Source organism: Brassica napus, chromosome C1 (assembly GCF_020379485.1).
Source record: "Brassica napus cultivar Da-Ae chromosome C1, Da-Ae, whole genome shotgun sequence".
Classification (NCBI taxonomy): Eukaryota; Viridiplantae; Streptophyta; class Magnoliopsida; order Brassicales; family Brassicaceae; genus Brassica; species Brassica napus.
The window spans coordinates 49,737,972-49,760,365 of record NC_063444.1 but is presented as its reverse complement, the minus strand read 5'-3'; the positions used below and the strand labels follow the sequence as shown (position 1 = coordinate 49,760,365).

Genomic DNA, 22,394 nt, shown 5'->3' with positions numbered 1-22,394 from the left:
TATTTAATTTTATATTATTAAAAGAAATTATACAATCACATTAACCATATACTTAAAATATAGACTCTTTCTTATATGTTATATTATGAATTTTAAAAAACTATAAATTACTAAAAAATGTTAAAAGCCCATATTGAAATTTTGTAATCAATGGTTTAACTACTTTTTTTGTTATAACAAGATACAAAATGATCATAAAATTGTATGAATATAAAGTCTCATTTAATAGATATTCATATTAAATATATATATATATATATATCTTAATATCGTTTAAATTAAACTATATACCATATAAAAATACATAAATACGTTAATTTTGAAATTTACATTTTAAAAGTATTGAGACCTTAATATTTCAATTTAAAATTTTGTATTGAAATAAATCTCACATTGAAAGTTTTGTAATTAATGGTTTAATTTTTTTTACAGCAATATATACAAATGTTAATAAGATTATATGAGTAGGAAATCTCAATTAATAAGTTATATTAAATTTTACTAGATATCTATGTCATTATCATTCAAATTAATTATATTTCATATAAAATAAATAAAACGATTGATTTATTTATGAAAAAAATTAGAAATAAAAGGAGGTATAGTTTTGATTTATGTGTTTACTCTAATTTAATTATATAAATATGAAATAAATAAACACAAAATAAATAATAAAAATAGAAAAATATCATTTGTATACATAAAATTCATCATGCGCAAAACAGAGATCTTAACCTAGTTTCTATAATAACTCATGCTTCTTTTGAAGTACCAATATCATAGAAGTAATATTACTAACAATATCAATAAATTTTTCCTAACTTCTTTTTTATATTGAAGCCTAAAAAAGTATCCAACATGTTTAAGGAGCATTGAACCAAAGTAGAGAGGAAGAGTATGCACCTCATATTATCAAGTGAAATTTTTTCCAAAGAGATCATAAGCAAAGAGCGAAAGTTTGATTGAAAATTACATTTCCAATCAGATTACTTATGACGATGTCATGTTTCGTTGTCCAAATGCTTGCATCGGTTATGTATGAACAAGTGTATCTTTGAGTTCTAGTTCAGTATAACTTGGAAAGAATACTACATGTTAGTGAACTATTATTGAAATGATTTGAGTTCTAGTTTAAAATGAGTTCTCAAAAAAAAAAAACTAATACTGTATTAGTTAAATTAATCTTAAGGTTGAAATCAGATCTTGTTAAATAATTTTAAGATTCGGAAAAGAAAACAAAATTAAGATTGAAGTGTATACAACTTACCGCGCATATTAATATTTTAAAAAGAAACAATCATACGCAGAATATATAATTTAGTTTTATTAATTACATCATTATGCACTCACACATCTATATATGTGTTGGCATCGGATAGAAACATTTTTTTGTTACAGCTTTGTAAAAGTCTCCCTTACGTGACTTGAAAAAGGATTAGAAAAAGAATAAACAAAATTGGATGTGGAAGCCCTAGTGTGTTGATATGAGCTTCAACATTTTACTCTTTGCCAGGAGCCTTGACCACAGGTCCAACGCAAGCCTTTGGGTTCTGGGTTCCCACAAGCTTAGGTGTGACGTTTGTGCACTCGAAAGTGGGTGGACCGTCAGGTCCTGTGTACTCAATGTTAATGTCTCCAATCTCAACGTTCTCACATGGATGTCCCTTGCTGCACAATAGTTTTACTGCGTCCTTGTTCCCTGATGTTCCTCTAATATTCCTGAAGGTAATGTCCACCAGCTTAATTGTTGATGGTTTCTGCAAATAGAAAAAAAACTTTGGGATCATAATCATATATATGTAACCTCAACCAAAATGGTGAATGCTAAATATCTAGAAAACCATCAGAATAATATGTTTGCTGAGCCATCCAATTTCATAGAATACGGTGATAGTGGCAAGACATAGAATCTAATAAAAGATACTTACGTTCTTGTTGCATTGGTTCCAAGGGCAGTACTCCTGGTCGATGAGGATTGGGTTGCTAACTTTGTTAAGGATGATATCCTCAAAATGAATACCGGCAGCGGTGGTGGTGCAAGCGGCAGATGGCCATGTCTTGATCCTCAGACCGTTGTCGGTTCCCTCGAGGGTACAGTTCTTAACGTTAATGTCAGTGACATCTTGCTCCCATCCGTACCTTCCAAGGCTTCCAACACTGATTCCGTGTCCTGGACCGCACACAACTTTCTCAATGAGGAGATTCTTCATCCCATCTCCCACGGAGATGCAGTCATCTCCTGTGGCGATCTTAGTGTTGAGGATCTTGACTCCCTCACATCTTCCCAAATGGATACCGTCAGTGTTGGGGCTTTCAGCTGGAGCGATGATCTTGATGTTATCAAAGGTCATGTTCTTGCCGCTGATAACGTTGAAGTGGAAGTTTTTGGCATCTAATGAGGTTATGTCTTTTATCTCAGCGTTATCCACAAAATCAAACCTTACACTCTGAAAGATAGCATGCATCACTGAATTATATCATCTTTAAAAAAGCCATTGGTGTTAATATATTAAAGACATAAACACATACGATGGGAAGTTTCTTGCACTCAAAAGTCTTGTGGCAGTTATTGGCTTTCCAAGCTGCATTGCCTTCACCGTCAAATGTTCCACCTCCGTTCAACTTAAAACCATTAATTTTTTCGAACACAACCCATCTATCCTTTCCCTGGGTAGAGCCACCGTCAGCTTTCACGTTGCCTTGCAAGGTGAACTCGATTGGAGATTTGCATGGACCAGTCATCACGGTCTCACCAAGCTTGAAGTCACCTTTTGGGATCAGCACCTGGCTTGGTGCCGGAGCTTGGCATGCCGATGTGAATGCTTTAAGAACTGCCTGTAACAATAGCTCCCACGAGTATGTTAATATAAGAAATAGTTTACATATTGATTGAAATGCAAGTATTAAAAAGAAGTGAAGATACTAACCGCGGTAATATCAGAATTTGGAGGACCACCAGCGGTGAACACCTCAGCATTGGCTGAATATCCCAGCAAACATAGAACAAAAATTGTACATATTCCCATATATGAACCCATTTTTATTTATTAATTTATTTATTTTTATTGTTTTTTATTTTTGTTTTCTGAGATTTTTACTATGCACATGCTGCTTTATATAGTGCCTTAAATGGAGTTATTTTTAAGGCCCATTTTTTCTCTCAACGTCTAGTTTATTTATAGATTGTTTGACCCATTTTTAAGGAAGTATTAGGTTAAAATTTTATTTTGAGAAGCTAGCCTTTTAATTTTTAGACGAATGTGACTTGTTCCACTCTTGCATGTTTATAGCATTTCTTATGATACATTCATTTTTGGCAGGTTAATTTTTAGCCAACTTATGTAATTAAACAAAGTAAAATAGATCAGTTAGATGAATTAGTAGAATATATATATATATATATTTTGAACCTAAAAATCTAACCATCTGAGCTACTGAATACTTGGTTAGTAGAATACTCCATCTGTTTCATAATACTTGATGTTTTGTAATAGTGCACAAAGTTTAAGAAAATTACATTTCTCTAGAAAAATATTTTAAAGATATAATTTTAAAATCAGTTAACCAATTATAAAAAAGACTGTAAAATCTAATTGGTTGAACAGTTTCCAATAAAGTTAAAGTTAACCTTAAAATCTCAAAACTTTCTTAAAATCTCAAAACTTCATGTAAATTGAAACAAAACAAACCTTCTAAAACATCATCTATATTGAAACGGAGGGAGTATTTATCATGCATGTATAATAAAAGTGAAATATCCACATGAGCCAGAATAATAATATAGTTACCACCACTCGATCTCAATGCCTTTGTAAAACATAATAGTCTTCGAATTTTTCGTTCTCTCGGCACTATTAAATTTATTTATTTTTACAAAATGATGGCGAACTTAATTACAATGTGAATATAGTTCAAAAAAAGTTAACAATGTGAACGAACGGGGGGAACAAACAATGTGAACAAACTACAGCTAGGTTCCAATATCAAACCGGGTAATACCATCGGTCGAATGAAACCATTATCCGTGACAGAAATATTTAATTTAAAAGATTTAAAAAAAAAACATAAAAGAGATTTCAGATTTGTCTTGTCGTGGTTCGAGGCTCGTGTCCTAAACAAAATTAAGCTTTTGTCGGAATTCTCGTTAGTGACTTTCACGATCTCTCTAACATTCTCTCTCTCTCGCCTATAACTCGGATCACCACATGACTCTTTCATCTCCTCCTCTTCCCGTTATCACAAACCAAAAAATCCGTAAACTTTGTTCCCATTCTCTTCTCTCCTCTTTGATTAGATCGATACCCATTGTAAATATTCTCTACGCTTTGAAGCGAGATCCTGTCTTTGGTATCTGGAGCTGTATCTGGTTCCAGAGACATGGACAACAACAACAAGAACAATGAAGAGAACGGAAACACGTCCAAAACGGCGTCGGACGACGAGGGTGTTGGATCCGTGGGGAGACAGATGAGCGAGTCTTCTCTCTGCGTTACGGAAGAAGAAGAAGAAGACGATTCCAAATTACATTTGGGTCCTCAGTACACTATCAAGGAGCATCTTGAGAAGGACAAAGTTGCTACCTTTTTCCAAATTATATATTTTTTCCAAATTATATTTTTTTTTGTAAGAATTCTCTTGATGAATCTGAATTTATAGGATGATGAGAGTCTGAGGAAGTGGAAGGAACAGCTTCTTGGAAGTGTTGATGTCACCAACATTGGAGGTCTGTTTTAAAAATGCAAACTTTTTAATAATTATAATAATTTTGGAAATAACTACGCCTTAGTGGTCGGGTGGTAGCATGGTGTTCCAGTGTCGCTGAGCGATGCTGAGTTCGAATCCGGCTACACTCAGATATTCCTAACGTGTGGCCACCAGTAACTTAACATTCCTTCGCCGGGAGCGGTTTACTGTTTTTTTAATTAATTTTGGAAATGATTGATTCATGTGAATAGTTGGGATCAGACTCTATATTTGGACAAGATCTTGCTTGATTATACATTTTCTTGAGTGATTTTTAGATTTTTTTGTTCTTTTATGGATTTTTAATAGAATTTTGTGTCTTTTTAATATGTGCAGAGACACTTGACCCTGAAGTGAGGATCATTAGCCTGGTAATCTTATCCCCTGGAAGACCAGACATTGTTCTTATGGTACCTGAGAATGGAAACCCAAAGGGGATGTGGTTTACTTTGAAAGAAGGGAGCAGGTACTGTTTGAAATTCACATTTCAGGTTAACAACAACATTGTCTCTGGTCTTAGGTACACCAATACCGTTTGGAAGACCGGTGTTAAAGGTAATAAAACGACAACACACAAGTTTGTCTTAAATTCTCTGACAATGAATGTGATCAAATTCCTTTTTAATGTGGATTCAGTGGACAGAGGAAAGGAAATGCTTGGAACCTTTAGTCCTCAGCTGGAGCCATACAACCACGTGATGCCTGAAGAGACCACTCCTTCTGGAATGTTTGCTCGAGGATCTTATTCTGCTAGAACTAAGGTCAGATAGTATATCTAACTCTGTGATAGATCTTCTTTGGTGGTGTCTTGTCTAGATACTTAAAAGTTACTTGTCTTGTTTCAGTTTCTTGATGATGATAACAAGTGCTACTTGGAGATCAACTACAGCTTTGACATCCGTAAAGAATGGCCTGCTGTTTGAAATGAAACTCAAGAACAAATTCTCCTGAGATGAAGTGTTGCCAGTAGAAGTTGTGTTTTGTTTCACTCCCCATCTCCTTTTTTATATCTTTGAGCATGTTATTGTGAATCGTTTTACCGATTATCGTAGAACAAGAACGACAGATAGTTTCTTTCCTCTTTGATCTTGATTTTTAGTAATGCCGTTGGAAAATCAGTATGTGTGTTTGTTCTCAAATCTGTTTCTCTTTCCACTTCTTAACATGTGTTTGGGTCCTGAGATGTATAATGTGACTAATTGTCTGGAGAGATGAGTTTGAATATCTTCTTTTGAAGTCTAATCCTCATGTATCATCTGCTTTACAAGTTGTGTATACTTTTTTTTGTTATGAAGAAATAGTTTTGGGAAGAACACTTTACTGTGAAGCAGAGTATTGAAATGGATGAAACTTTGACATTTACCATATCAGAAAATGGATCTTGTTGGTCTTTTTTGTTTTGCTCTCAAAATTAAAAAAAAAAATCCTATTTTATTTACTTTAGCAAAAGAAGAAGAATAAAAGGACCATCAAGAGGGGTGAGCATATATATAAGCCATTGGACTCTCCTCCTTGTACACTTTATGGCTCACTCATCTTCTCACAAACCAACACTTGTTTCTTTCTGTTTATGTGTTCTTACCAGTTTCTTTAAGAGAGTTGAGTCTCCTAAGTCTCTGGTCAAGTTCTGCCATCACTGCCGGTTCCTGCTTCTTCCTCTGCTTAGATATTGTGTTTGTAGTCATCGATCCAATCTTCTCAAACGCCACCTAAAAAAATAAAGATTATGAATCTTGAATACATAAACTAGCTTAATTTCTTTGGACGAGAGCAAAAAAGGCTTACCGTTAGTAACTCATCAGGGTCAAAGAGCTGGTGTGAGGTGGTATGTATTATGTTGATTACATCACCGACCTGGTGAGTCATAAGCAACTCGTTTTCTTTCATCTGCAAATGAAAGAGAGAGATTAGTGAGATGATACTTAATCTTAAGGAGGAAGAGAAGTAAAGAACCTTGAATATGGCCAAAGCTGCGTGGAAAAGAACCTTTGCTCCTTCATAGAAAAGTACATCCCACAGTCTTAGAGTTGTCTGCAAACAAAAAGTTCAATGTATCCTCAATAAAATGCAAAGCTTAGAAGCCAAATACAATTTAATAACATAGCTCTTTCTTATAAACCTCAGAAGGAAGGCTTTTGGAGAAGAGGCATAGGAACCATTCCGTGGCTACAAGGGAAACATCAAAGCCCATATCCTCAAGATGAGTAGCTATTCTGCAAAAACACAATGTGTTAACAATTTGATAAGCTCAGCATTAAAGAACCGAGAAGGAAAGGAAGACTTACCTTGGACATTTTTGGGCAAGCAAATCTTTGAAAACCCTCTGCTCAACATGGCATCCAGACAAGTTGGTTGTGTAGCAGTCACGGACTAATACGTTTTCCAAAAGAACAGCTAGCATCCAGAACGCGTCTTCTTCTGTCTTCATCACAAGTAATAGTAACGCCGCAACATAGTTTAGTCCCTGCAACAACAACAACAAAAAAAACAGCATTGATTAAGATTACAAAACGCACAATGGATATGGAAACAGGATATAGTGTGTTACCTGACAATAGCCAACATCAGAATCTCGAAATGAATACCCAACAAGTACACGCCGTAGAGCAGCATGACCTTCAGGAGTGTCTAACCACGGATGGCCAGGGAAAGTCCTTGGCAGATCCTGCAAGCGTGGATTCACAATGTCAAAGGCAAATAATGAGAAGATCCGAGGAGGTTGCACTCAAAAGATAACGGAATCAACTTAAATGACCATCAGGTAAACAGTAGTATAGCAGCATAATATAAGTTGCCTGAACACAAAACTGAACTAGAACAACAAAAAATCTACGGAGATGAAACCGCACTTCTTGGTTGTCTGCAGCCAACATCAAATCCTAAAACACTCAAAAGAGTGTCTAAGAGGTAAAGTGTCAAGATTAGAGGAGTGAAAATCAACTATTCATAGCACATAACATATAGTTTTCTATGACCATCACACAATAGTAGTATAAGAGAGATAAGAGGAGGTTGCACTCAAAAGATAACTGAATCAACTTATCTTATCACATAATCTCGAATAACCATCAATCAAACAGTGACATAGCAAGCATAAAGACTCTTAAAACCCTCAAAACAATGTCTGAGAGGCAACATCAATCCTAAAACCCTCAAAACAATGTCTGAGAGGCAAAATGTGAAGATCAGAGTGGTGAAAATGAACTATCCCTAGCACACAACATATGAAGTAGTCTTCTATGACCATCACACAATACTACTAGAAGAGATAGGCTTTGATAGTGTTTTCAAAGTAGCCTCTGAGTTTGCCTGATCACAAGAATAAGATCCAAAGCAACAGACAAAATCAATCCTAACACACATAGTCTTTTGATAGAGTTTTCAAAAGTTTGAGACTTTGGATAAAGATTCAAACTCACATGATCAATCTGCAACGTCGCAGGCGTGACCATCCCATCAACAGCCTTAGTCAAATCACTGTAATAACTCTCCGGAACCGTAGACTTCTTCTTAGCAGCACCAGAAACAGAGAACCAAACCTTAGGCCTCAGAACCGGAGGGATCCCTTTCCTAACCAACCTCTTCAACGTGATCGCATTCGCCAAAGCCGAGATCTTTAGAGACGTTTTCTTCAACGCGCCGATCAAGAGAATCTCAGGCTGGAGATACCAGTTAGCTCCTTTGCTAGCTTCCAGAGCCCACCAGACTCTCCCTTGGTTCCTCACTCTCTCTCTCACTTCGTTTAAGACGTTGACGTCGTCGACGTTGCCTTCCACCGTGAAGGAGTACATGTCTTGGAACTTGACGACGATGTTGGCTCTTCGGGCGTGGATGCTGGGGCGGAGGATTGGGATTTGGGATTGGAGCTCCATGGTTAAGTCTCGTCTGTTTTGGATCCCGAACATCGTTTAGGATCTTTTGTCTGGTCTCCTTCTTCCAGATTTGTCTTGTCCTAAGATATTTCGTCAAGTTCGGACCAAACACGAGAACTGAAAGATGACACCGTCAAATAAAGGAAAAGAGTTTAAAATCTTTTAATCAAAGTTGTAACCTTTTAATATTATAATGTTGTCACGTTCTGCAAACGCTATCTATCTCCTCCTTTTTTTGTGAATTTAAAATACAGAAACAGAGAAGCTGAAGCGAAGAAAAAATGTTTTTTTTCTTTGTTGTCTCTCGTGAGGAACAATGAGAACTAAAAATGGAAAAAGTGTAAAGACGGACTAAAAATAGCTTTTTTTTTGTTTGAGAAAAAAGAAATGAGAATCCAGAGGTGATTTGAATTGAATAACGCGTGTCTCGATGTCGAACAGAGAATGATTTAGAGAAGTAGTTGGAGGAGGAAGAGAGTAAGAGACAGATGAAGGAAAGGGAGAGATTATAAAGGTGGGGGTTGATTTGTGAGTCTCGAATTGTTATGGGGCTATTTTATAATTTTATGAAGATGATGATTTTGGCCCTAGTGTCAGCCATCTGAAACTCTATTTTTTCTTTTATAATTTATAGTGATAACCGTATTTTCTGTCTTTTTAAAACTTTACGTGGTGTTAAACTCTATATAGATCGTAATAAAATATGTAGAATATGTTTTCTAAACTAGTCAAATAATTAGAATAAGTACTCTATGTCAACCTAAGAAATAAAGTAAAACATGCTTTTGAAATTTAGTATGAAAGCATATAAATACTTCTACTTGTGTTTTAAATATTTTTTATACTTTTATAAATTTATATATTTATAAAATTAGAAAATGTTTAACATGGTCAAAAAAATTAAAAGTCTTATTAGGACAACTGAAATTTAAATGTGTTTCAATTCTCTCTAATAATAAAATCTTTCTTTTTTTGTAAATCAAACACTAGATTTCGACCCGCGCAACTGCGCGGGTTTTTGTTTTCATTTATTTTTATATAAATTTTGCTTTCAATTCTAAATTGGTATATATTATAATATATATGTGTCTATCAATTTTTAAAACATAATAAGTTTACGGTATATTTTTTTCGTTAAATAGATTGTTTCAAACTTTCACATGTATTTGTATCTTCTTCTATATATATATATTTTCGGATTATTATTTCATTATTAAAATCGTAACTATATATATAAGGATTAGTAAAATATTGTTTTATTGTCATATTCAAAAATATTGTAACATTTCACAAATTTAGAAAGTTTTTAAAAAATTAAACTTTTCGCTTCCTAGATTTATATTATTGAGTAAATAATTAAATAATTAGTTTTGTTTAATTTTTAAAATAAACTCTATAATTTAAAATTTGTTTTCATTGGTTTAAGGTAGTAAAGATTAATCATTATTAGATAATATAATTTTTGTTATTTAAAAAAATCTTTATAATTTTAAAAGTTAACATCGACAAATATTAAATAATTAACATATAGAGGTATAGTATACAATATTAAATTATATCTATTTAATTTATAATATATATATATATATATATTTAATGGATTATCTATTGTTTAAATTCAATTATTGATAGCCCAATAAAAAATTCTAGTAGGCCCAAAATTTAAATAGTAAGATTAGAAATTAAATGTAACATGATTTTCTAGTAATAAATCCATTAGGTCCATTTTAAAAAAATCACACATGAATCAAGGTTGTGACTTCTCTTTTAATATCTATATATATAAAAAAATGTTTGTGTCCCTCCTGTTGCGCCACGTCGGATCCAGCCTGGAAACTCGCTTCATACAATCGCCCCCACATATCCTGAACATGAAACTCACCGTTTCATTAACTCTGGTGTGGGCTTGGACTGTGTAATCGCGTGTCTGGGCCTAATCCTGAAGAATCGATGCATTGGGCCAGGAGCTCAAGCCTCGCCTCCCGGCGGTCAGCTAACCACCACCATGAATTTCGTCATCTTCTTCCTCTCTAGCCCAACTTCCGTTACTACTCCTTCGGCTTCACCGCCTCCACCGTAGCTTCATCATGTCTCCGCTTCCAGCCAATCTCTCATTACTCGCATCAGATCTTGAATCCATGGTGGAGAAAACTCCATCTTCTTCATGAATCTGCATCTGGACAAGAATAAGCTTTGATAAGAGAATAGAATAAAAGAGTGGTTGAGACATATTTCGTGGTGATGGTTGAAACAGAGTTCATTAGCGGAGAACGATAACGAGGAGGTGGAGATTAAGAAGATGGTGGCAGCGGCGGAGGTTATGGTGATGGTGGCTGAGACAGCTTCGTTAGCGGAGGTAGAGAACGAGGAGACAGAGATTATGGTGATGGTGGTGGATGTGACAGATTTCGTTTATGGGGTAATTTTGTTTAAGAATGAAGAACATGAGATAAGAAAAGAGATAGAGTTAAGCCTTTGTTCAAAAGAAAAAAAAAAAGATAGAGAATACGAAAGGAAAGGTAGGAGATAGAGGAAGAACACATTTTTCACTTTGTTCATTTTGGGCCATTAGATTTATTTTAATCAATGGTTGTAGTTAAAAGAAAGTGGATCCTCGCACTTGCACCTTAGTGGTTACTTTTAAGAGAGGGAAAAATGAGAATTAAAGAGAGGAAAATTGATTAGTGATGAGATTTTCACAAAGTATTTAGCGGAATATCTAATTTTAAGTTCCTGCTTACTAAAACTCTTTTATAGCATTTATCTAATGCTATTATATGATACGAAATTTTTTAAATCATCTACGATAGCAGTTTTGTTTAGTAAAACGTATCGTAACAATGTGCTATCAATGTAGACTTTTTTGTAGTGCCAACTTCCCCTTAGGCATCCTTGGCATCGACATCGTCGACAAGTTCGGGAAGCAATCAGGAGGTTTGGCACCGAGATCTTCACGGAGAGGTCACCAAGGTTGATTTCTCCTCGAGGCTGTTCAAGCTCTTCACCGATTCAAGAACGGTGCTCGCCGAAGCACCAATTCCGTCATCATCTCAACCGGAGCTGTTGCGAAACGGCTGAGCTTCGCCGGATCTGGCGAAGGCGCTGATGGTTTCTGGAACGGGGGATCTCGGCATGTGCTGTATGCGACGGCACCACTCCGATCTTTAGGAACAAGTCTCTGGTGGTTATCGGCAGCGGAGACTCGGTGATGGAGGAGGCGAGGTACGTTCAAGGCGACGAAGATCATGCAACATAGAAAGGGTGTTGGTTGTTTGAAGGTGAAGAACGTTGTTACTGGTGATGTTTCGGATTTGAAAATGTCTGGGTTGTTCTTTGCGATTGGTCATGAGCCGGCAACGAAGTTCTTGGATAGCCAGCTTGAGCTTGATGAGGATGGGATGTGTGGTGACCAAGCCTGGTACCACTAAGACGAGTGTGGTTGGTGTGTTCTCTGCTGGAGATGTGCAAGACAAGAGCTATAGGCAGGCCCTTCCAGCTGCAGGAACTGGTTTTGTTCAAAAATCGCTATTTACGTTTATAGAAAAGTAGATAATAAAGTATCTGATATTTGATTGTTGCTTAATTACATAGTGGTTTAAGGAACCCTTTTTAGCTTTTTGAAAGTCATTAGCTTTTATTGATGGAACCCGTTCATCTGCTCAATGTGTTTGCGTTGTTTACCATTTCATTTGTGAGACCATTTTAAATGGTTTTATGAGACGTTTGTTGAAGTAAACAATTTTTTAAAATGTATGATTATTGCTCTGTTCAAAGTGAGTTGAGTTTTGAATTCATTAGCTTTTATGGTGGAACCCATTCATGTTCTCAAAGTGTGCGGCTTTTTATATCATTTGGTTGAGACATGATTTGTGTTTGCTATAGAGTGTTCATGTGGTGTGTGGTTAAAGTCAAAGTGCCTGTTTTTGTCTGTATATCATTTTGATTAACTTAAGTAAGTAGTTTGAGACATGATTTGTATTTGCTCTATAATGGTCATGTGGTGTACGGTTAAAAGGTATCTACTTTCATACTCATACTCACACTCTTTAGTAGACTAATAGTGGTCATTAGTTGGTCTTGAGAAGCATGCAAGTTAAATTGAACTGTTTCAAGATTTCTTATCTTAATGTTCTCTTGCTAAAAAATAAATAATTCAGACATATTTTAGCTATTTACACGTTATAGTGTAGTTTTTGAACTGACTAAGATGAAATCAGATTGTTCTCGAGTGGCTACTTGGTTCTATGAAATCCAATTTGACCAAAATATGACAATGCAAAAACCGCAGAAAAATAATAATTCAAGGTGGATTGGATGAGTCTCAAGTTTGTTAACTTTTCCCTTTTTAAGTGTACTTCCTTGAACCTAATTTAGATACTTAGATATTTCTTTTTTTTTTTTGGTTTATACTATCATTTTTAATCTACAATTTTTTTTAAAAAAAATACTTCATAAATTAATGTAATTCATATAAAATATTTTTTTTCTAGCTTCCCGCCCGTAGGGCGGGCCGGCCCTAGTATAATATATGAATGCAATTTGATATATGGTTAATCTTATATATAACTAGTTACGTACTATACACTGTTGGATACACACGAAATTTAGATATGATCTTTTTTTTTTCTTTTTTTTCTAGATACGAAATTAAGTAAGTTTAGATATAATCTATTTGTTAGTTTATCGGAAATCTCTCATCACCGGGACGAATGGTATAAAAAGTTGGCGCGCTTCACTACATCACTAGTTAAAGTCAAGCATGGGTGAATGAATGAGAATTCGCCGGGAAGACGCAATACAACATCGTCATTACTAAAGTTTAACATCGCCACTATATCAGAGTATGATAACATTTAACAGGAAGAGCCACTAATGCATGAGCTCTTAACACTATAGTGTATAAAGAGATTGATGAGTTTATGGCATCTCATGGAGGGAACATGTGCCACGATACTCAGGTACGCACTTTACGGTTTTGATTGATTTCAAAGTTTATGTTTAGACGTTCTTAAGGAGGTGTTATTCTTTAAGCGCGTCAGAGAGCTTATGGATACAATAAGCTTATAACACCAACCGAAAGGCATATGCTCCCATAGTTTTTAATCACATCAATGACTGAAACAGAGTTTAGGAAGATGATAAAGAAATTACACAGGTAATCTCTAGGACAGCCAGAACTAAGGATAAGCAAAGCTGGAAGCGATGTTACAAAGTATCTTGTTCCTATGTGGATGTGTAAATAATCAATCAACTTCCATTGTTTAAAACTTCTTTTGTTGCACATATGGTTGTAAAATTAAGACAAGTAATAATATGCTCTTTGAATTCCACTTTCTATGCATTATTTTGCAACTAAGATATTTGTAACATGATCTTTCCATTAACAAGAGTACGGTAGGCAAAAAGAACGAATAACAAGCACCAAATCCAAAAGATGATAATTCATATAGCGGCAGAAAACACATGAGACAATTCATCCAAAACATTCATCAAATAAAAAGCTAAATGTTTTTCAGATCACCATAAGACCACAAACTTGACAACGCTTATTTTCCACAGTGTATCAAACTTCCCGCACCTAGGAAAAGTCCGAAGATCGCTGCGCTGCCAATGGTTGTTTGCCCTATGTACCTTATCTTCATAAGCCCAGGGACCTGCAGAGAATTAAAGTACAAGATAATCATCTATCCAAATTTGTTTTCACAATATAAAGATATCCTCGCCAAGACTCAGACTTTATTGTTCTCTTCAGCTCACAAATAAACAAAACAAGAGCAAACACATCATAACAACTTAAGCTTTTGACACAAACCATTGCTTAAGACTGAGCTGTGTCGTGTTCAAAGGCAAGTACGTTTCAACAAGACAAATCAAACATTACTACTTCCAGTTTCTAATCAGAAAAGATTACATTACAAGCTTGAAAAAGATAGATGTTCGTAGAAAAAAGTAGTTACCCCCAACCTAATCGCCTGGTAAGTTCCATGGACAGCACCTGAGATTCAATTCACACAAGATTTAAAAGGCGCCTCGAAATAGTGATTTAGGGTTGGTGGGAAAAAAAAAGAGAATGAAAGGGAGAGAAAGTTTACCTACAGCGCCGCCAAGTGCGCCGCCGATGGCAGTTCCGGCAGCGATTCTGCTCAAACAACTAGTTTCTCTTGCCATCTTTCAACAGTTTTTTTTGTTTTGTTTAGAGAGGTTTTCAGACAACTTCTTCGCTGTGTGTGTTCTGTCGGAGAATAGTTTCTTGGGTTGTCCTCACCGCTTATAAAGTTTTTTACTTCCTTGGACAATGGATTTTTGCCGTTCGGGACAAGGCTAACAGTCACCGACTTCCATAAAGAACCAGTCTAAACCGTATGCTTGCAAACCCGGTTTATTTGGTTTACTTTTTATTAAGTTAGTACCGAAATTAATTGAATTGAATTACGGTTAAGCTCGAAACTAAGCGGGTTATCTCGAGGGTGACAGATGTAGGAAAGGAAGAAATTGGAAGTGATTGGTGGAAGATGATATAGAGAGCCAAAATTTAATTTAAAATCATATATATCAATTAATCGATTTTTTTAAAGTCTCACAACAAAAAAGTTTCTACAAAATTAAAATATCAATGTACAGAGCTTTATTTTCATAGCAAAGAAATAGAAATAAATCTACAGTTTAAATTTACAGTCAAAAATATAAAGGTACAACTGATTCCAATCACTTCCATTATTCATCTATCTCGAAAGATAGATGATATAAAGGTGGAGGTTGAATCGTGAGTCTCGGATTTTTATAGGGGCTATCTTATAATTTTATGAAAATTATTTTGGAATGTTCGGGACTGAACTTTGTAGAATACTATAATGTCTCCTTCTCAGTTCTGAAGTTTTCTGTGTTAGTTCTAATATTTTCTGAGGATAACTGGGGATGATGTGTCAACTGAATGCTAACACTAGGAAGATGCATTGCCTTGTCTAGAATTTTTTTTTTGGGGTCTAAATGGCTTGTCTAGATCCTTATAAGAAACACCCTATTGAATGATATTTATTTAACTTTTTTTTTTTTTTTTAGAAAAGTTACTTTTTTTACTGAATTTGCAATTCTTGCTTTTCTTTCGGCATATCATATTTTGTTGTATACATTTCCCCTAAATAACTCATACAAAATTGGAATCACTTGCATCATTTTCGTGAATTCTTTTAAATTCATATTTTTAGAAAAGTTTAAAACATTAAGAAGGCAAAAACGTGCTGAAGTTCCACGGAGATAACGACAAGTACATTTTTTTAACGATACAATGTAATAATATCGTTGGATCATACTCCATATTTCTAATTATAAATTTATAAGTATTTTGTTTAAAAGCACAAGTATTTAGAAAAACACATTTATACCTTTAGAATTTAATTAAAGAGAGAAAAAGACCGATAAAAAATCACACTTATAATCTTGCTTTTAACTTTTTATTTAAATAATTTTATCATTTTTTTGGAGTCAAATTTAAATATTATTTTCTCATATTACTTTTTGCATGTATTTTGAAAAAGAACTTACATTGTGAAACAAACAAAATATTTCAAAATTACTTATACATAGAAACAGAGAAAATATTCTCTTATCGCGGAAGGAAATCCCATAACTGATTTTAATTTTATCGGATTTTCTTAAAAGATACGTGAGTCCACGGCTCCACTGACCTAATTACAGAAATTCAAATGATTTTGAGAAAAATATAAGTAATAAAATATTTTTAAAAATTTGATGAGGATTTTAATTCATTTTGTAATTCTTATATTTTAGATTTTAAAGAAATAAAAATAAATTTTATAGAAAACAATTCTTCTACATAATTCTTATACAAATATCCAAATAAAATTTGACTAATGAAAATAAATAAAAACTAACCATTTATATATTTTATTAATAAAAAGTCAAGAAAACGAGTTGAATAAAAACTATTTAAAAATTTGGAAAAAAAAACTTTGACTAATCAAAAATTGGTTAACAAAAAACAATAAAATTTATCATTTTCTATTACTATGTTAAAGTGAAAAGATAATACTGAAGTTGAATACAAGGTTTTAAAAAAACATTCATAAATTATTTATGAATTAATTGTGAGGAGGAAAACAATCAAAATGGTTCTCAATCTATTGCAACATGGATCATGACAATGATATTTTTTTCATTCATCATGATGATAATATAGTTTTACAGTTTTTTTTTTTAAAAAATATGTTTTCATAATTATCTTATTATAGTAATCAACATAAGTATTGATGTAAATATCTGACAGATAAATCATATAAAAGAATTCTATTTCAATCCTAGCCTAAAAGCATCGAATGATTACAAGTGCCTAATTCAATAACACAATTTTTTTTAAATTAATGAAATATATAATTGAATAACAGTATAGTTTAATGAAATTTTCAATTTCCTCATTTTCAATCAAATTTTTAGATCTAATACCCTGATATCTCTTACCAATTTGTTATAATTATAGAACATGATTTAGTGCATAAATTCAACCTAATGAAATCTTAATATAAACAATAAACTGATTCGTTAGAAATAAAATACATATGTCAATTTGAATGAAAAGCTCGAATCGATCAACAAAAGCTTTTATTTTAGTGTTCATGACTTGCTAAAGTATAAATCATAGTTCATGTCTTACAAAGGAACATATGCTCTCATCTTTGTCATGTTCAAAAGAACGTTAGATTGATAAATACACAATCTAACTTGATCTTGTATATACTTTAAAAGATATAATTACTAAAGATATGAAAAATATCATCAGCTAAATACAGTTAAGAAAAAAAAATGTTATTATTCACTTACTAGCTTATAGAATCAAACAATTAATTCATATATATCTAAATAAATAAATAGTGGACGAAGAAAACAGTAATCTAACATTCGGAGAATACTGATGTAAAACACAAGAACAAAAAAAAATTTATAGATAAAGTTTGGAAAGAAAAAATAACGTTGAAGACGGCGTAAATGAAATAAAATAAATAAATAATATAGATTGTATAAGCAGAATAAAAGAACAGTGAGAAAATAAAACAAATTAAACTTGGAACCCACTATAATATAGATACACCAATAGAAGCGTCTTAAAATGAATGAACTTTTAAAAGCTAGTGCACAAGATCAGTACATGTGGCTAGGATAGAAAATCAGATGTTTTAATTAGAATTTACATATGACTGCAAAGTATGATTCCAACCAATTATTTACGAATTATGAGCCAATTATTTCTCACCAACATTATAATATCATCATCACATCCATTCACGACTTTCAAATTCCTCTAGTTTCAAAAAATCTTAGATATTTCAAAGCTTTGAAAATTGTACATGTATAAATGCCAATCATCTTTTCTGTCTTACAAGAAGTTAATGTGGTGTTAAGCTGTATATAGATAATAATAATAAATATATTTTAAACTAGTTAATAATCAAAATGAGTCTTGTATGTGAACCTAAGAAATAATAAATATGATTCAATATATATAGAAACTTTTACTTGTGTTTCCAATAGTTTTCGTTTTTTAATATTTATAAAACTAAAACACGTTCAGTATGGTCTACTTAAAAAAAATCATATTAGGACAATTGCAAATTGAATAGATTTCATTTTGCTATTATCTCTATAGTAAAACGTTTGTTTTTTTGTAAATCAAACATATCTGAATGAAGTGTGAAGTCTCGTTAATCTATAAATAACAAGTTACGTACCAGTAACCTATATATGACTATTTACGTACCATTCATAACTGGATACATATACGAATATAGATTTGATCTTATTCATTAGTTTATCGCAAAATCCCACACCACCATGACGAATAGTATAAGAAGAGTTCGCTTCACATCGTCATTAATTAAAACATGAGTGGACGAATTAGAAATCACCGGTAAGACGCAAGACAACATCGTCATTACTTAATTTTAACACTGCCTATATATTCGATGATAATATTTTAACACATAGTGTGTAAAGAGATTGATGTGTTTATGTCGTTTCATGGACAGAGCCGGTCATATAGCTAGGTTGTAATACATTGATTTGGGAGATTTTGTTCTGATCAGACTTGTAACCCGAACTTGAATGCCGGTTTTCCGGGATGATTTTAATGTATTACTACAACCAAGCTGGTCCTATAAGTGTAGACAGCTATAAGCAAAAATATAAAAAATGACCACCTTTTCAAAAATAAATAGAAGAAATGTGGTTTAAAGGTCTCTCAAACCTTTGTTGCCCCTGCCAAGACCGTGTACGGAGCATTCACCAGTACGTTAAAGCAATATTTTGAAAATTGTGGCCAAAAATTATTAATAAATGTGTCGGCCGGAAATTCATGCTTGTTACTTGGTCCAAGGCCGGCTCTGCTCGTGGAGGAAACATGTATCACGCAATTCAGGTACACACTTTTAGGTTTGGTTGGTTTCAAAGGTCAATTTCAAGGTTTATTCTTTCAGCGTCGGAGAGATTTATGGCAATCTTATAACACCAACCGTAAGGCATATGCTCCCATAGTTTTTGATCACACCAATGACTGAAACAGACTTGGGAAGATGATAAAGAAATTATACACAGTCAATCTCTAGGATACAGCCAGAACTAAGGATTAGCAAATTAAGGTGGAAGCGATGTTACTAAGTATCTTGTTCCTAAGTATATGTGCAATAATCAATCAACTTTGACTGTTTAAAACTTCTTTTGTTGCACATATGGTTGTAAAACAACGATTATCTTTAAGACAAGTAATAATCTGCTCTTTGAACTCCACTTTCTATGCTTTATTTTGCAACTAAGATCTTTGTAACATGATCTTTCCATTAACAAGAGTATAGTAGGCAAAATGAATAACAAGCATCAAAATCCAAGAGATGAGAAGTTCATAGCGGCAGAGAACACATGAGACAATTCATCCAAAATACTAATTAAATAAAAAGCTAAATGTTTTCAGAAATCTTTCACCATGAGACTTTGCAAGGCACAAACTTGACGCTTATTGTCCGCAGTGTATATAACGGCCAGCAACTAGGAATACGAATAGACCGAATACCTCCGCCGAGCTGCACATAGTTGGTTGGCCTAAGTACCTTAGATTCATAAGCCCAGCCCCCAGGGACCTACAGAAAATTAAAGTAACAAATGATTATCTATCGAGAATGTTTTCACACTATAAAGAGCATTCCTAGGTGTCGTAGACATCTAACTTAAAGATGCCAAGACTCCAGACTTTATCATTCTCTCCAGCTCACAAATAAACACAACAAGTGAAAACCATCATCACTGAAGCTTTTGACACAAACTATTGCTTAACATTCTCTAACATGGTGGTGGTGACATAAATGCATATAAGACTGAGCTTGAAAGTATGTTTTCAACAAGAAAAATCAAACAATGTTCTTTCCAGTTTCTCATCAGAAAATATTTCATTACAAGCTTGAAAAATATGTTACCTTGAATATAGTCGCCTCGTAAGTTCCAAAAACATCACCTGAGGATATATATACACAAGATTTCAAATAAATAAGGGTTTCCAGAGTGGAAAAAGAAAATGAAGGGGGAGGGAAAAGTTTACCTACAACGCCGCCAAGTGCGCCGCCCACGGCAGCGATTCTACTCAAACAACTATTTTCTCTCGCCATCTTTCAACAGTTTTTTTTTTTTGTTTTTGAGAATTTTCAGACAACTTCTTTGCTGTGTGTTTCTGTCGGTAAATAATTTTACGCTTGTCCTCGCCGCTTTTAAAGTTTTTTATTTCCTTGGAGATAAAGGCCAACAGTCATCGACCTCGTATAGAACCAGTTTAAACCGCAGCCCTGCAAGCCCGGTTCATTTGGTTTAACTGAATTAATTACGGTTCAGATCTAAACTAATCGAATCGAATTAACTGGCCTTTATCGCAAATTCGCCCCAAATATGATAAAACTGTAATCTGCTTCAAGAAGATCATTGGCATGATCCGTGGCGGGTGCTGGTCATATGTATGCTTCTTAACAAAACTTCTGGTGCACAGGTTTGTCGTCACTCTTCTATCTCTCTCTCTCCATATCTTTGCTGAGCTTATATTGTTTAGGAGCATCTCAGACCAAATTAGTTAAGTTTTGCCATTTGCTTGTTGCATACCTTTTCAATCAGTTTGACAGCAATTAGTACATGAATGAGACAAGTCAAAAGGAAGTAGATGCAAGTATTTGGTTTGCTGAGTGATTGATTGATCCATGAATGGAACTGCTTGCTCTTGTTGAATGCAGTTTGAAGTAACCTATAATGGGAAGTGGGATTGTATAAGACCTGATGATCATATGCTAAACTATTACCGGGGAGTCCTTAGGATTCGTTATATGTTATGAGTTGGGTTACAAGTATATATTGTGCTCTGTTTTTTTTGGTGTTGTCAATGTTGAAAAGTTGTAAATGATAGAGATCTTGTCATAGAGTTTGTTTAAACTTTTAATGTGTTTTGGTTTGGAATCATATTATCAACGGAAAAAACTTCTGTTGACCAGAAAAGGTAGCAAATAAATGCGTGTACAGTAAGTTAGGTTTATATTCAACACAATTAAATTTAACGCGGAGAAAATCCGAACTAATCAAAACTTTTTGTATTTGATGTAATTTGGTATCATTGATTTATTAGCACATGCAATAATCAGAACGTTTAATTTGGTGTTATCATTGAAATTGTGGTTCTAAATAAAGACATTTGTGACGTGTTTTGCCAAAACTAATCAAGAAGTAGTAAATAAATAAATATCGTAATAATGGGTGATAATATGACATGTCAAATTGTCAATTACAAAAATTTCAGAAAAAAAATTGGAAAATAAATCTCATTGTGTTCTTCCTCTCATCTCATCTGGGCCGACAAATAAAAACACACCTAATCATAGGCTTCTCCATCTCCTTTGTTTGGAGGATGATGTAATTTCTCAGATCATTTCTCCAAATCCTTTCGAAACTTTGTTTTGTTTTCTTTGTTTTCGGTTTTCTTCTCCTCGTGTTATTATTCAAACATAAACTGTCTCTCGGTCTTCCACAAAATAAAATAATAATAATTCAGCTGATCTATAGAGCTTTTAGGTTCTTCCAAGAAACTGAACATTGAAGGAAGGCCTTGCTGAGTTTGGATTTTCGTAGTTGTCCCTTGTTTACGGTATCCTCGACGAATCCTTTATAAACTTTTCATTGGTGAAGTCAAGTTATTTTTTAATCGTTTTTTTTTATTCAGATTTCGTTGTTTGACAATGCAATGGCTCTTCAGGGGATGTCATGATTTGTGGAAAATCTTTCGGACAAAACCTGTTTGAATGCCCCACTTTTTGTCTGAACATCTTCTCATTGTCACGGCTAAGTCGAAATGTCTCTCGGCCAAGAACATGACAATCCCTTTGCAGTTCTGGTAACCAGCACAAACCCATTAATATTACAATGTTTTTATGATTTAAAACGGTTTCAAATGTGTCTTTGTGGTTTTTAGGGTCGCATGCTTGCTTATATGACCTGTTATGTTTAGGCATCAAACGAGACTCTGAAAATGCTTTTCAGACATCTTCTTCTGGAATAATAATACCTAAAACTTTTCTAAGTTAAGGATGTAGATGCTGATTATGCTGGTGTTATTAGAGACAAGTCTCTTCTCATGTCATGGTTTTGACATTTTCAGATCCCGAGCTCGGTTAAGAGAAAGTTTGCTGAAACAACGCGAATAAATATTGTGGCCTGTGGATCTCCTGCTAATATGGGTACGTTGATCGCTTT

The 22,394-nt window shown here is 33.9% G+C and overlaps 5 protein-coding genes and 1 pseudogene across 6 annotated transcripts; 2 read left to right on the top strand and 4 right to left on the bottom strand.

Moving 5' to 3' along the window:
- Window positions 1–1,300: 1,300 nt before the first annotated feature.
- On the bottom strand, window positions 1,301–3,095 carry LOC125580429 (polygalacturonase-like). Its single transcript, XM_048744841.1, has 4 exons — window positions 2,928–3,095; window positions 2,530–2,835; window positions 1,929–2,447; window positions 1,301–1,757 (listed from the first exon to the last, which is right to left on the bottom strand). The coding sequence occupies exons 1-4, from the start codon at window positions 3,036–3,038 to the stop codon at window positions 1,500–1,502; spliced, it is 1,194 nt and encodes a 397-aa protein (XP_048600798.1). The 5' UTR covers window positions 3,039–3,095; the 3' UTR covers window positions 1,301–1,499.
- Window positions 3,096–4,106: 1,011 nt separating this feature from the next.
- LOC125580428 (rho GDP-dissociation inhibitor 1-like) lies at window positions 4,107–5,985 on the top strand. Of its 2 annotated transcripts, XM_048744840.1 has the most exons (5): window positions 4,107–4,572; window positions 4,657–4,723; window positions 5,080–5,298; window positions 5,380–5,504; window positions 5,589–5,985. In XM_048744840.1, the coding sequence occupies exons 1-5, from the start codon at window positions 4,378–4,380 to the stop codon at window positions 5,664–5,666; spliced, it is 684 nt and encodes a 227-aa protein (XP_048600797.1). In that variant the 5' UTR covers window positions 4,107–4,377; the 3' UTR covers window positions 5,667–5,985. The 2 variants fall into 2 exon arrangements, with proteins under 2 accessions (XP_048600797.1, XP_048600796.1); XM_048744839.1 differs by having other exon boundaries at window positions 4,195–4,572; window positions 5,080–5,504.
- Window positions 5,751–8,914, bottom strand: LOC125580427 (TBC1 domain family member 2B-like). Its single transcript, XM_048744838.1, has 8 exons — window positions 8,795–8,914; window positions 8,163–8,732; window positions 7,292–7,408; window positions 7,029–7,207; window positions 6,863–6,956; window positions 6,697–6,774; window positions 6,529–6,630; window positions 5,751–6,452 (listed from the first exon to the last, which is right to left on the bottom strand). The coding sequence occupies exons 2-8, from the start codon at window positions 8,646–8,648 to the stop codon at window positions 6,312–6,314; spliced, it is 1,197 nt and encodes a 398-aa protein (XP_048600795.1). The 5' UTR covers window positions 8,649–8,732; window positions 8,795–8,914; the 3' UTR covers window positions 5,751–6,311.
- Window positions 8,915–10,410: 1,496 nt separating this feature from the next.
- Window positions 10,411–12,164, top strand: LOC125580105 (annotated as a pseudogene).
- A 1,923-nt stretch (window positions 12,165–14,087) lies between these two features.
- LOC125580426 lies at window positions 14,088–14,924 on the bottom strand. The gene is made up of 3 exons (XM_048744837.1): window positions 14,708–14,924; window positions 14,573–14,610; window positions 14,088–14,269 (listed from the first exon to the last, which is right to left on the bottom strand). Exons 1-3 carry the CDS (start codon window positions 14,781–14,783, stop codon window positions 14,162–14,164), a joined length of 222 nt encoding a protein of 73 aa, XP_048600794.1. The 5' UTR covers window positions 14,784–14,924; the 3' UTR covers window positions 14,088–14,161.
- Window positions 14,925–19,589: 4,665 nt separating this feature from the next.
- On the bottom strand, window positions 19,590–20,315 carry LOC125580425. The gene is made up of 3 exons (XM_048744836.1): window positions 20,212–20,315; window positions 20,090–20,127; window positions 19,590–19,756 (listed from the first exon to the last, which is right to left on the bottom strand). The coding sequence occupies exons 1-3, from the start codon at window positions 20,276–20,278 to the stop codon at window positions 19,598–19,600; spliced, it is 264 nt and encodes an 87-aa protein (XP_048600793.1). The 5' UTR covers window positions 20,279–20,315; the 3' UTR covers window positions 19,590–19,597.
- Window positions 20,316–22,394: the final 2,079 nt, after the last annotated feature.

What these genes read in the sequence shown, in the direction of transcription:
- LOC125580428 (XM_048744839.1), top strand. Translation starts at nt 4,378, where the DNA reads ATGGACAACAACAACAAGAACAATGAAGAGAACGGAAACACGTCCAAA. An exon ending in AGCATCTTGAGAAGGACAAA is followed by an intron (nt 4,573 to 4,656) that starts GTTGCTACCTTT and finishes CTGAATTTATAG; the next exon opens with GATGATGAGAGTCTGAGGAA. An exon ending in CTTATTCTGCTAGAACTAAG is followed by an intron (nt 5,505 to 5,588) that starts GTCAGATAGTAT and finishes GTCTTGTTTCAG; the next exon opens with TTTCTTGATGATGATAACAA.
- LOC125580427 (XM_048744838.1), bottom strand. Translation starts at nt 8,648, where the DNA reads ATGTTCGGGATCCAAAACAGACGAGACTTAACCATGGAGCTCCAATCC. An exon ending in CCAAAAGCCTTCCTTCTGAG is followed by an intron (nt 6,775 to 6,862) that starts GTTTATAAGAAA and finishes TTTTGTTTGCAG; the next exon opens with ACAACTCTAAGACTGTGGGA. An exon ending in ACCCTGATGAGTTACTAACG is followed by an intron (nt 6,453 to 6,528) that starts GTAAGCCTTTTT and finishes TTATTTTTTTAG; the next exon opens with GTGGCGTTTGAGAAGATTGG.
- LOC125580429 (XM_048744841.1), bottom strand. Translation starts at nt 3,038, where the DNA reads ATGGGTTCATATATGGGAATATGTACAATTTTTGTTCTATGTTTGCTG. An exon ending in CAAATTCTGATATTACCGCG is followed by an intron (nt 2,836 to 2,927) that starts GTTAGTATCTTC and finishes CTATTGTTACAG; the next exon opens with GCAGTTCTTAAAGCATTCAC. An exon ending in GGAACCAATGCAACAAGAAC is followed by an intron (nt 1,758 to 1,928) that starts GTAAGTATCTTT and finishes TTCTATTTGCAG; the next exon opens with AAACCATCAACAATTAAGCT.
- LOC125580425 (XM_048744836.1), bottom strand. Translation starts at nt 20,278, where the DNA reads ATGGCGAGAGAAAATAGTTGTTTGAGTAGAATCGCTGCCGTGGGCGGC. An exon ending in CGCACTTGGCGGCGTTGTAG is followed by an intron (nt 20,128 to 20,211) that starts GTAAACTTTTCC and finishes ATATATCCTCAG; the next exon opens with GTGATGTTTTTGGAACTTAC. An exon ending in ACGAGGCGACTATATTCAAG is followed by an intron (nt 19,757 to 20,089) that starts GTAACATATTTT and finishes AATTTTCTGTAG; the next exon opens with GTCCCTGGGGGCTGGGCTTA.
- LOC125580426 (XM_048744837.1), bottom strand. Translation starts at nt 14,783, where the DNA reads ATGGCAAGAGAAACTAGTTGTTTGAGCAGAATCGCTGCCGGAACTGCC. An exon ending in CGCACTTGGCGGCGCTGTAG is followed by an intron (nt 14,611 to 14,707) that starts GTAAACTTTCTC and finishes ATTGAATCTCAG; the next exon opens with GTGCTGTCCATGGAACTTAC. An exon ending in ACCAGGCGATTAGGTTGGGG is followed by an intron (nt 14,270 to 14,572) that starts GTAACTACTTTT and finishes AATTCTCTGCAG; the next exon opens with GTCCCTGGGCTTATGAAGAT.